This window comes from Corvus hawaiiensis, chromosome 6 (genome assembly GCF_020740725.1).
Source record: "Corvus hawaiiensis isolate bCorHaw1 chromosome 6, bCorHaw1.pri.cur, whole genome shotgun sequence".
Classification (NCBI taxonomy): domain Eukaryota; kingdom Metazoa; phylum Chordata; class Aves; order Passeriformes; family Corvidae; genus Corvus; species Corvus hawaiiensis.
Window position 1 is genome coordinate 59,672,203 of NC_063218.1, and position 13,965 is coordinate 59,686,167.

General features: G+C 37.4%; 1 protein-coding gene across 4 annotated transcripts in view; it reads right to left on the bottom strand.

The window, feature by feature from the left end:
- The window catches only part of ANO3 (anoctamin 3), a 211,682-nt gene that overhangs the window by 21,899 nt on the left and 175,818 nt on the right, over positions 1 to 13,965 (bottom strand). For all 4 annotated transcript variants that reach the window (XM_048306870.1, XM_048306869.1, XM_048306871.1 and 1 more), the window contains one exon: positions 9,774 to 9,834. In XM_048306870.1, coding sequence (XP_048162827.1) covers positions 9,774 to 9,834 — 61 coding nt within the window. The remainder of the gene's footprint in view (positions 1 to 9,773; positions 9,835 to 13,965) is intronic.

Below are 13,965 nucleotides of genomic sequence, written 5' to 3' on the forward strand. Positions count from 1 at the left end.
GATATTTCTACTAATGAATCAAAATCTAATATTCAGATAGTACAGAATTTAATAGTCCTCTGGAGGTCTATTGTTCCTACTGCAAACAGAATTGGAGCTGATAATTTAACTTCAACATGGTTTTCTCTGGCTTGCTTGTTTGGGATTAAAGTGGTTATCCTGAATTTAACTGACAAGCAGAAATTCTCTCTTTTCTTTTTGTTAGGAAAATTACAAATCTTTTCCAAGCATAGGTCCTTCACTATAGAACTGATCTTAACTTGGAAAATAAGCAGTGTGGAGAAATGGAATATACATTTTAAAATAGATTAAATGACATTGTATAAGAACATGTGTTTCAAGTAATGGTGCCACCTTCAAAGCACAAAATAAATAAGAATAAAGATGAAATTAAATACCTTGATGCGATTTTAATTATCCATTGATAAAGCATTAGCCATAGCTGACTCCTACCTAGCATCACTGTATGTACTCTTCGCATTGCTCTTAACAGTGTTACATACAAAGAAGCTCAGCTGGGGAAAATATAAAACTAAATAAAAAAATCCAAACAAACAAATTAATAAAACCAGCCCTTATTCTCTCTGCTCCTCCCACCCAAAAAAACCACCTCAAAACAAAACACAAACCCTCAAAAAAAAACAACCATAGGAAAAAGCATAAGAAAGTAGGAGAGGCTTGAAGACAAAAGAAATAGTTAGTCTTTGCAGGTATAAATCTCCTTACATCAGGTGGTAAAGTACCCACATACATGGACACCCAATTACATAATGATGCTGAAGAATAACTTATACAATTTACTGCGCTGTCATATGAGAGCTCATGCTTGGGAGTTAAAACACCAGATGATCGCAATCTGTTTCATACATAGAAAAAATACCCCTCGTCAAAACCCCACTGAGCAGCATATACTGAACAGCAGACCTAGTACAATCATGTGACTTCAAGATGAGTTTTTCTCATTCTTCTCAATCTAACATTTGAAAAGTTAATGCCTAATATGCTGTTTCCAGTTTTGTATAGCAGAAAAAGTCCACACACAAATTCAGCCTCATTCATAACCTCTGGACCAATTAGTTTTCAATCTGCTCCTGGCAGCATTCATATGACAATCACTGCTCAAGGTCAGAAAACATTATCCATCAACTTTCCAGGTTAATTGTAGCAATTCTAATTCTTCACAAGGGAGCATAACTCTTTAGCATGCTCTTAGAATTGCTGTCTGCCCAGAAAACATTGCCTTGGGAACACCATCCATATATGTTTCATTACCTCACTCTATAGCAAAGTGGTTTTGAATTATTCCCTTCTGAGTATGAGGTCTGTTTATAGAACCATGGAATTTTCTTACGCAAATAAGCTTTTGTTCCAGAATCATGGAATGGGTAAGGTTAGAAGGGAGTGGATCATCTGGTCCAACTTCCCTGCTCAAGCAAGGTCATCCAGAGAGCATGGCACAGGATTGCATCCAGGCAGTTCTTGAATATCTCCAGTGAGGGAGACTCCACAACCTCTTCAAGCAACCTGTTCCAGTGCAAGCAGGAGAGAAGTCCTGTCTCACATTCAGATTAAAATTGCTGTGCATCAGTTTCTGCTCATTGCCTCGTGTCCTATTGTTTGACACTGAGCAGAAATTGGTTCCATGCTCTTAACACCCTCCCTTCAGATACTTAGATATATTGATGAGATCCCCTCTCAGTCATTTCTCCTCAAGGATGAAAAGGCCCAGCTCCCACAGCCTTTCGTGTTAAGAGAGATTCTCCAGTCCCTTAATCATCTTCATAACCCACCACTGGAACCATTCCAGGACCTTCTTGTCTTGAAATGAGGAGCCCAGGGCTGGACACAGCACTCCAGATGTGCTTCACCAGGGCTGAGCAGAGGGGCAGGGTCACCAACCTTGACCTGCTGGCAGTGCTCTCCTTAGTGCACCACAGGACACAATTGGCCTTCTTGCCCACAGGGCACACTCATGGACACTTTGTTGTCCACCAGGTCCTTTTCCACAGAGCTGCTTTCCTGCAGGTCAGTCCTCGGCCTGTACTGATGCATGAGGTCCAGGTCCTTCTGGAGGGATGCACAGCACTCTGGGGTACTGGCCACTTCTCCCATCTTTGTGTCATCAGCAAACTTGCTGAGGGGCCATCTGCCCCTTTGCCCAAGTCATTGATGAGTAAGTTAAACAATACTGGGACTAGTATTGAACCTTGGAGGACACCACTAGTGGTGGACCTCCAACTAGACCCTGTGCCACTGATTACAGTTGTCTGGGATTGAGGTGAGGCTGACTTGTAGGTAGCTCCCTGGGTCCTCCTTCTTTCCCTTTCTTGAAGACCAGGGTGACAGTGTTTTTTTTCCAGTTCTCAGGAAGCTCTACTGATCACCAAGACCTTTCAAAGATGTTTGTGAACAGCCTAGCTATGGTGTCTGCCAACTCACTCAGCACTTGTGAACACATCCTGTCAGGGCCCATGTAGTAGTGGATGTCAGGTTTGTCCAAGTATTCTCTAACCCAATTGTCCTTGAACAAGGAAATCTCTTCTTTCTGACCTTCTTTTACCCTGGGCACCTGGGACAGAGACTCCTGAGATCTAGCCATGTCAGTGAAGACCGATGCAAAGAAGATGCTCAGTAACTCTGCCTCTTCTGTGCCCTCAGCTACAAGGGCCCCCCTCCATTTAATAATAGGCCACATGATCCTTCTTTTGTTATGGATGCATTTGAATAAGCCTTTCTTGTTGTCCTTGACATACTTGCCCAGATTTAATTCCAGATGGGCCTTGGCCTTCCTTGTTTCACTTCTACTTACTCTGATAACCTCTCTATATGCATTCCAAGTGACCTGACCCTGCTTCCATCTCCTGTGTATCTCCTGCTTATGTTTGACAGGACTCTTGACTGCTTTGCCTGACTCCTTTCTCATTGGGATGCATCATTCTTGAGCCTGGAGAAAATGGTCCTTGAATATCAACCAGTCTCTTGGACCCCTCTTCCCTGCAGGGCCTATTTGCATGGGATTTTTCCAAGAGATCCCTAAAGAGGCTAATGTTAACTCGCCTGAAGATCACGGTTGTAATGTTACTTGCTGCCTTGCTTCCTCTTTGTCCAGTACTGAACTCCACAATCACATGATCCCTGCTGCCAAGGCTGCTCTCAACCTTCACATCTCCAACAAGGCTTTCCATTTGTTAGTATGAGGTCAAGCAACATGCTACGCCTTGGGGAATCCTCTACAACCTGTTTCAGAAAGTTGTCATCAGTGCTTTCCAGGAACCTCCTGGACTGTTTGTGCTTCACTGTGTTGTTTCTCCAGCAGATGTCAAGGCAGTTAAAGTCCCTCATAAGAACCAGTGCTGTGACTTTGAGGCTACTTCAAGTTGCCTGTAGAAGACCTCATCCATTTCCACCTCCTGATCAGGTGGCCTGTAGCAAACACCCACAATAGTGTCACCCTTACTATTATCCCCTTTTATCCTGACCCATAAGCTCTCAACTTACTCCTCATCCACCTCAAGTCAGAGCTGAATACATTCCAAGTCTTGCCTCACACAGGGCAACTCTGACACCAGCAAGCCCTTCCTGGTGTACCTCTCCTATAGAGTGTGTAGCCCTCCATGACAACGTTCCAGTCATGCGAGCTATCCCACATCATCTCCATAAGCACACTGAGATCAATATTGCAATTGATATTGATCAAGAAGAGATCAATTTTGCTGATCATCAAAATTATTTTAGGTGATTCTTATATCATTAATACTCAGGGACATAAAGTTTCCAGCATCAACACATGGTAAATCAGTGAGATTTCTATTGTGTAACACTAACTTCTTTTACCAACTTACTCGGGTCTTCATCGAGTAACTTGGTTTGGTAAAATAAAATCATAAACAAAAGTGAATTTCTTGCAGGTTCTGTATAAAACAAACTCTGAACTCAACACCATGCAATCCTCCTGTGGAATGACTCATTTTTTTGCTTGTAAGACTGCAATGGAACAAAAGCAATGCTGAGGCTGGAGAAGTAAAAGAAACAAGTAAAGAAAACAGCTCAATTACAGAAAACCGTCACTCTGCAGTGCAACTAACTTCACAGAGATTTGTTCTGCATGTGACTACCACTGTTAAGTCCTTCTACCACCAGTCATGCTGCACCAGCAGCTGCCAATACCAAAGAGAATATAATGAAAAGAACAGAAATGATCAGTGGGGCAAAAGGCATACCCCTGAGGTCCTCTGATGGCACCACCTTCTCTTCAAATGTGTCCCAAAAATGGAATAAATAACTCAGCCACAAGCTTCCACAGAAGACCAATGTCTTTAGCAACATTTAGAACAACAGGTGACTTTTCCGAAGTGATAAAAAGTGCTGCACCTACACCTAGTTGCACAGTGACACCAAGTCATTCCATCTACACCAAGTCATCTACACTACTCTTGGGGCTTCAGTGCTTCCCAGTGATAACTCTTCAACCAAACCCACCCTGTTGTTCCCCATCAGTGTCACTCTGACATCACCCATGGTGAAGCAGGACAGTCCTACCCCATATTTCAACCCCATTCAGCAGACAAAAAAGCTGAACCATAATTCCAGCAATCCTTCTACTGCATCACTTAATACAAAAGATGTCAATGAAGGTAAGGATCTAACTAAAGTCCAACTGGTTTAATAAAATTATAATGCTGAAATAAAACCTTTTTCTAAATTGAACTGGAGGCTTTATGAGACATGTGAACTTACAAGTGACCTAGTACAGACTGAAACTAAAACTCACCCAAAATAAAACATATCTTTTTCAAATTATTTACTCTTTAATTCATTATTTAACACTTCCCAGAGTGAGAGAAGCTAGTGACAGGTACTGCCTATTTACACTGGAGTAGACCTTCCAAGCAGATGTGTAGAAATTAGATTTAAAACATACAGCACGTCAACTTATTAAAGTTCAGAAACTTTTGTGACCAAAGATGACTTCTTACAAACACTTCCAAAGGAATTACTCATTGTACATTTAATTACCAAGTTGAGTATGCATGGGAAAACAACGGCACATAAAACTGTCATGGCACTTTTCTATCCTGCTATTCTGAATCAGGTCTTCAAGAAAAGAAAAGGAAAGATTAGAAGGCACAGTAATTTTTTGCATTAATTAGCTTTCAAGCTTTTAACACAGGACTGAAAGTACGATTTGTACTAAGAACTGAAGGATTATCAGACTTTCATATTTCCCATCATAGTTAATACATAGCTAATAATTACAATGTACCTGATTTTTAGATAACACTGATTGAAAAGGAAAGAGGCTTGCAGAGCAAGTTCAGTTCCAAGAAAAATGGAATACCTTGAAGAAAAGTTCTATGAAATTTGAGGAAAATCTTGAAGAAATGCATTTATTCTGCTAACTGAACAGGTGCAAGAAGCATTACTGAATTTTTAACCTAGCACACACAAAAATTGAAATTCAGAGGCTGCAATTTTAACTGCTAGCTTAAATGCTTACAAATAATTGCATTCAAAGAATGATTACTGCTTATTTATTTAATTAAAAAATAGTGGTTGATTCAATAACTAAACCTGAAACCTATTTATTTGACTACAAACTCATTTAGCTGCCTTTATATTTTTCCTAAACCCCCATTATCCCTCCAAACCTCAAGGATGGAGATGTCTGTTTTCTTTCATAAAGGCAGAAAGTTTCTGCAGAGAGGCTGGTTTAGTCATAGTTTGCAAAAGTGTTTCAGATCCTTGGTGAAATGTCTCACTCACTGGTTTTATAGATTTCTTATTCCCATTCAAATGTTTCATCTTTGTTCCTTTTTCCCCCAGACAAAAACAACAAAGAAGGAGTAATAGTTGGCATCATTGTAGGAGCCATTTTGGGATCTGCATTAATTGGCCTTGTTGGATATTTTATATGTGCTAAGGTCTGAGCCATTTTCCCACAGATGGCTTTATGATGATACAAGGAGTGACCCAGGTAAGAAACAGTACAAGTGTTTTGCATAAGAACATTTCTTATTTCTGCGCAGGGCTGGTTAAATGGTCTGGTCTTACTGAATTATTAGGACATCATTGACTCCAGTCAAACTAGTTTTCAACTGACATTAATTTATTATTTTTAAATTTTAGTTCAAGCAATATGCCTCTTAACTCTATATCTTCTCCTTACAAGCTATTTTTTTAACCTCTGAAATATCAGGAAAATAATACCTAGTATTGGTGAACCTGTTCAAAGGATTGTGGGCAAGTTCAAAACTATAGCTAAAAAACTCTCCCAAACCTTGATTAACTGAAAAAAAGCTAGACTCTTTAGTCATCCAGTGTCAATTACAGAACTAAGGATGAAGCTATATCGGTAGAAGTAAAAATACTTTTAAGAGGTTTAAAAAGATGATTGCTTTTGTCTTCTCCATGAGTATGTAAAAACTTGCATTGAAGTGCAATCATACTCCAAACATCTATATCATGTTCCCAGACCTTATTTTTAAATGTTTAAACAAATACTGAGAGGCCAAACACACCTTTTTTCTCATAGAAAATAAAATCAAAATAAATTCTGGCAATATGCCCTTTCCAGCTTAAATGCAAGAGCTGAAAGCTGCCAGTAAATCAGATTAGGAAGTAGCTTTGAAAGTTGACCACCCATGTGGGTGCTGAATGGGTGTTGCTGGGAGGACATGAGTTATCTTCAGAAAATCATGCATCAGGGCCCTCATATTTTGCTCTCTCTTATGTCAGAAAGTGGTTAACTGGACTTACATGTGAGGGACTGCTGAATTAAACCATGAGGTAGCCAGTGTATAGGGATACAAATCTTTCAAGCAATATATAAAAAAATCATTACAATATTCTTTCAGTTCTTCACTTAGACAACTCTCTTGAACCATACGATATGAAGTGCATCAGATGTGCATTTCAGAAGTGCATCAGATGACAAAACCAGCACAGCAGACAAGACAGAGGAAGACAATGCAGGGTGCCCATCTGATGGCATTCCAATGGCTGACATCACACCATACCACCCTGCATTGTAATACTTGCTTCAGATTATACTCTTGCCTGTTATCTACACCCTTTCATTTTTTCGAAAACAACCTGGCAGTTGTTACCTTACAGCCATTACTGTGTAAACAATGTCTTGAAAAGTAAGGAAAATCACAAGATACACCAATATACAACATGCAGGGTTCAGTAGCAGAGCATCACTCCTCTACTTTGTAATTGAATGATTAACCTATGGTTTTCCTGGACGGCTTTTATACTTGCTTTTTTAGAAATAATATCGAGAAATAGCACCCAGGTAAGATTCTGCTTTGTGTAACTTTGGTCAACAATGTAACAGAGAAAAATTTGACTAGAATTGCAAAGATATTTTAGTATCAATACAAAAAAAAAATCCTCAGCTTAACTACTTTGAAGTGAAACTATTCAATCAAAATATACTTTCTATCTGATAAATGACTCAGGTAATTATTTTCCCAAATTTACATTTGTACCTTCTTCAGTGAATATGACAAGATTGATTAGATTTACTTGGATTATTTAATTTGGATTACTTGAAGTTTGTTGGGGAGAATGGAATTACTGAGTAATACAAATTACATCTAACCTTTGACTAGATGACACAGAATTCAAATCACTATCAATGGGAAGGAAGATGACAAGCTTCTATTCCTCTGTCAAACTGATCTGTTTGAATTGCAGGCTAGATCTGTAGAAATTATTTAAAATGTGTCAGTACAGATTAGATAGAAGAAATACTTAACATGAGAGGAAAGGAATTATCTCTGATACACATACAGGTATCCTGAAAAGCATGGTCCAGTTCTGTCCAGCTAAAGAGTAAAATTATGGCAGTATAATGCAAATAATTGCATAGTTTATCCGTTTGCAATTACTAGACATGTCTATATAGAAAGAAAGAAACAAAGAATATGTAAAAGAAACAATTGTAAAGTCATAGAATAAACAAAATAAAGTGCAGAGAAAACTACACATGTGGGATATGGTCTTGTCATTATGCTCTGCTAAAACACTGTAATTATTGTGGAGACTGTGGATCATGTTGATGGAATGGAGTTATCTCACTGTCTGTGAATGTTGCAATGAGGTTTTATTTGATATGTGAGTAAATTACATGCACATACACCTCAGAGAGAAACTATGTCAGTCACACTGAATATGGGCAAAACAGGTATTTAAAATTTAAAATATTAAAGATTTGAGTCCATATATGCAGTTTTGCCATTCTTTTGGAGTTCAGTCATAAAAACAGCATATGTCACATCAATACCAGAACCTCATTTCTAACATTGTATCCAGCACGTTTGGTAGCAGACTGAAAATCTGAGACATTCACTTAAATTACATGGGAATATTACTCTGGATGCTTGATATGAAGAAAAATGTAATGCTCAGCTTTCACCTTCCTTAGCCCATACAATGCCATCTTTCCTGTAGTAAAGCAGTGTCATATAAGCAAATTCCTCCTTACACTTGAACCTTGGCCTCAGCTGAAAATGGAAAGAGTTCTCTTGAAGGAGAACTTTTAAGGCAGAGATGAAGAGATGCTAAGAAGCTACCTGTGTCGTCCGCACTGGTAACCATATAATTAAATGCACTATATTTTAGGAATTTTTTAAAGTAATAGTTAATATTTGCAAAGCAGAAATAATAAAATTAGGAGTAAATGAAGACATAGCACTGAGGCAAGTAATCGAAGTGTGCCCGTTAGTTATAGCATGTTAATTTTTAACAATACAATCATAATTTTCGCATGTATGGGGATGTGCTTCTGTTTTCCATGTAACTATTTGATGTTTTGCTGTTGTTTGTATGCTTTTACTTCCTCTTACCATGCCAGCCTCCAAAATTTGTGACATTTGTTCCTCCTTCACTTTAAGTTAGAATCATTAATACTTTTTCATACACATTACATAAATAGAGCTGTTGTGTACCATTTCATTCAAAATTGTAAAACTCTGGCTTGAATGATGACAGCTGCATGTATGTGAACTAGTGTAATTTTCTCAGGGTTTACACTGACAAACATGTACATTGGTAGAATCAGTTATCTCTTGTTCCATTCTTCTTCCCTATTTCCCAGCAGCAAAATCCTATTAGCTGCAGTGAAAGCTAATTCTACCAAGTATTGCATGCTGAAACCATTAAATCTGTCTTTTATGGCACTATTACACTGACCTTCTACAAGAGGCAAGACTGTTCTTGGTAACTCCTGTTCAACAGTGACCTCTGTGGATTATCCCCCTGCTTGACTTTGAGCCCCGCAACGTGATGTGTGCGTGATGTCAGTGTGAACATAATGAGAGATTCAAATTAAGAATTTGAATGTAAATACCTTAACTGCACTAAGCACTTAACATCAAACCTTTCCTATACTTTCCTCTAATTAGCTCCCATAAAACCATTCTCACTTATTCTATAAGAATCCTCTATAAGATGTGATTTTTATATTGGGTCAAGATCAGTAAATTCACCTTCATGTCTGCCTCTAAAAGGATTTTGGCCTGAATAATATAAAATTCAGGCTTAAAGACATTTAAGACCCTAAAGACAGTGATTACATTAGCCATAAAAGACGTTACTCATCAATGGCATAGAAATTTAAGTTAATGAAAAAAAAAAAATTAATTTGTGTGGCAAAATCATAATCCTTCTTTATCAAGCGCTATAAACTCCCTTTATTAAGTAATCATATAAAATAGACAGGTGAACTAAAAATAAAAAAAAACCCAAACAAGTAAAAATGTACTTACCCCAGATTGCCATGAAAATTGCAAAGAAGACAGTCCCTCCATTATCAAACAAATGTGTAACCTGAATAAAAAATATAAATACATCAGGAAAAAATAACACTGCCACCTCATCTTTTGCCCCAGACAATCCCAGAGTACATAACTGGTGGTGGAAACTAAAGGCTAAGCATTCTACTAAGTAATCCTACTAGCACGTTTCTTCTACCAAGGTTTGTCAATGTCACACTCTGACTTCCAGTACAATTTGAAATCTGCTGTTCCAGAGTATCACTTCATGCATTATCAGTCATTTTGTTTCACAGACACTGAGCTGTTTTGTCCATGTCCAGACAAGCTAAAATTTCATGCAGAATTCTTGTCATATGGTAGGTCAAACTTAATCTCAATCATTTCTATTTTAAGTTTCCTATGAGCTCAAAAAAACTCTTCACTTTTCTCCCTCTACATACTTAATGTTTCTATTGATTCCATTTTGTTCTTCTACCTAGGTATTTAGCAGCTTCTCTGCAGGTAAAAATAGCATGTATTCCTTTTTATCCAGACATGTCAGCCTCTCAAATTGTTGACATATTCTCCTTCTTAAAAGGCTTGTGCACCTAAACTCCAACAAACATTAAATAGTTTCTAAATATCACTTCCCAGAAGTCTCCATAATTCTAAACTGTGAAGTTAATTTCTTCTCATGAATGCTCTTCTCTTAAGTTAGATTTACCCCTTATCTTACTCTTTGTTATAAGATTTTTTGGTCAGAACAGCTATTCAGCTGCAAAGCCTAAGGCTTACTGATTGAAAGTAATTTTTAAAATATAAAGTACTTATTTATTTATATTTAGTTACATTTATTTGTTCATGCTTACTGAAAATAAGTATTGATTGAAAATTAGGTTTTGCATGCCTTTTAAACATCTGAGTGGGTGAATTTGATGTCTCACTTATGAAAACACCACGATTTATATTACAAAAATATGAAATTTCTAATATTCAAGCCATAATATGAAACAGTACTTAGGAAGCTTGTAAGTTCAATGTCCTTTCAGTAGATTTAAGGTTGCCAATTTATAGCAATGTAATTTATCCAGGGATAATAGGCCTACATTTCTTCTAAAAAAAGGTGGTTTAAGATGTTGTTGGCAATTACTAAGCAGTGCAGAGGCTTCAAATTCCTATTTGAAAAAAAAAAAAATAAGCACAAATCACTATGAAATACTAGAGCAAATCAACTTATCAACAGGCCTATATTATAAGAGGACCTGAATAGAGAGAGAAAAGGAATGAAAAAGTACCTCTGGTATGTATTGTCCTAAACCATACAGAAAATTAATGGTGATTTCCCACTCTTTGAAACAAGAAGAGAATGTCTTGAGATGGAATATTATTGAAAAGACTTTCCTTTCATTGATGTTGACTCTCTTGCTGGCTTAAGAACCAATTTTTAAGCTTTTGCCATGAAAATAAACCTGTCCTTATGCCAATGGAAGGGTGCAGGTAACCAGACTGTGTTTTGCTGTACTGTGACCTTCTCTTATACCTGAAGTTACACTAGCCAACAGGAATGTTCTGTACAGGTGTGCCAGGATTTGGGGGCTGACAGCCTGCCTCAGGCAAGTTACCTAATCTGCTCCTGCGAGAGCTGCGTGCTGCAAGGGCAACTCATACTGAAGACAGATTTTCATTCTTCTAGAAAAGGCTGGCGTTACTACTTCTGCCTCAGAAATCAAGAAAACTAACTCATGAGTGCAGAAAAAGTTAATAGAAACAGTGTTTCTTTCCTATATTTTATTTCTTATTAAGTAAAATTATTATAATATTGTGAGAATTTAATTAAAAACACATCTTATCTGTATGTCAGTTATGGGTTTATTTGCTTTTTTTTTAAGGTTCTTAAATGGAATTGACTATTTGGTATTGGAGATCAATAAATCCAGTATGTTCCATGCCAGGATCATATAGTAGGATCAACTGTCAATCAAATATGTTTTTGCTTTTTTTTTTCCCTTTTGCTTCCACAAAGGAAAACACAAACATAATGGGTATGAGACTGAAAATCTGAGAGGTGAACAAAAGCAGCACAATATATCTGATGAATATTATTGGTTTTGAATGTAGATCTGTGTGAAGATGTGATCTTGGATATTCTGCTCAGGAAAGAGTGCATCTTTTCAAGAAAAACCAAAATGAACTAACCAACCAAGCAAACCTAACCCAGCAAAATGAATGTTGCTATGAGTAGAAAATAAATACTTGGCTCCTGATTCGGCATTGTCTTCACACAGAGTGTTTGGGTGAAAGTCTTATAGCACCACACTCAAAATTAAGACTTGATTCTCTTAAAGGCTAAATGCATAGTCTGAGACTCTGTTGATCAAGAAGGTCTCTAAGCAGAAACAAAATATTGTAGGACTCTGTCCTGCTTAGTCCACATATCTGACTGATGTTGTCATCATCAGGTAAGACTTCAGGCACTTCAAATCCACCTTGAATCAACACCCTGCCCCAAGTCAAGGCCAAAGTGTGATAGGTGCAGGACCAGCCCCAAGACCATGCGAATCACCACGGATCAAAGAGTCCATTTAATGTGGACGAAAATGACAGCCTGATCATTCAGTCCTTCAACTACTATAAAGGTATTACCTGCCTTTCCCTTAAATTATAAACATCACTTCAGTGCAGCATTTGTAAACGGGAGTGGGACAGGATGAAAGAAATGTGCAGGAACAATAAGGAAAAAGGCATCTTCTGTCTTTTGTCTCTAGCTTTACGAAACTTTGGCAGAAAAAGCATTTGAAGGATAAGATTTTTTCCAGCAATTATTTGTTCTGTCCAAAGTGATCCTCTGCAGGGAAACTTGGCAGATACTTAAGGAAGAGCCCCTGACAGCATGTTTAATAACCTGAAACACGAGCACAGGCCTTACATAAATGAGGCAGGTCCCAGGACATAAGCAGATTTGGGGAGATGAACATCACTTAGAGGAACTCACTGTTCCTAATTAACTCAATGTTTATGTACTCTACAATGAGCTACTTGAATGAGCAAAGATTAAAACACATGTTCCAGAATAAGGGTGCTGATACCTGAAATTAATCATGAATAGCTTCCCTTGCTTATTAGCTCATTGGTTATGTACAAGGTAGCCAGAGAAGTAAATTATGTTCCCATAATGACAAAACCAGAGGAAAATGCTGACAATGCCATTTTCTTTTCCAGAGAGCAGATCCTATGCCTTATTTTTAAATATGTTAGTTCTACTTACTTATGGCACTAACAGTGTTTCAGAAAATACAAAGGACCATTTGATTTGAAATTGTTTTCTAAAATTACAGTTTGTTTTCATTGACAAATTTGGGTGCAAACACAGTGGAAATGCTTACACATGTTTAGGTATTTGTTGCTCAAACTGAGCAACACAGTGGTAATCAGCAGAATCACAATCCCTGCTAGAAACCCGGCAGTTCATAGCAAGAGGTAATGAGTGAAGCTGTTGTGAACTTTTCTTTAGAGACATCACAGTGAGTTAAGGCATTGCATTATAACCTTTAGAAAAAACTTCATAAAGCTATTTTTTGTTTTTTATTTCTCTTTGCCATTTGAGTGACCAGATGGTAATCCTATTCCCTCCCAAAGAGAATTCTATCTCTCCCCCAGCTGGGGGAGATCCAGAAAAGACAAATCTTGAAAGGAGACAATTTTTGTTTGTTTTCTGTGTTCTAATCCAAAAATAGAAAATTAAATTTGTAAATGGTAAACATAAATAATTTAAAAAAATATTTTCACAGATAGCTTTGAAATGCTGAGTTTCACTCAGCATTGGTCCTATCTATAAGAAATTTTGACATCTAATAGAAAATTGATTTTCTCTTTGACACTGCCGCAGTTTTGTTGCAATGCCATGGAAAGAGACAATCACATTTTATAAATACAGGCTTCTGAGAAAGATTTATTTTATGGGATAAAGAATACCAAGATAAAAGCCAAGGCTGCTTTTCCAGCATTATGAACATACCACACATCAAAATATATTGCTCACTTGCAAACACTGCATCTATGCAGAGATCCTTGTGATTATTTAAGTTTGAAAAACAGCTTCTTGTAGCAAAATATTTAATTGTATAAAATCTTTGCATTAGTTTGACAGGGCAAAGCAGGAGCAAAAATTCAAATACAAAGCAAGAAAGGGGAACAGTGTAAGAAG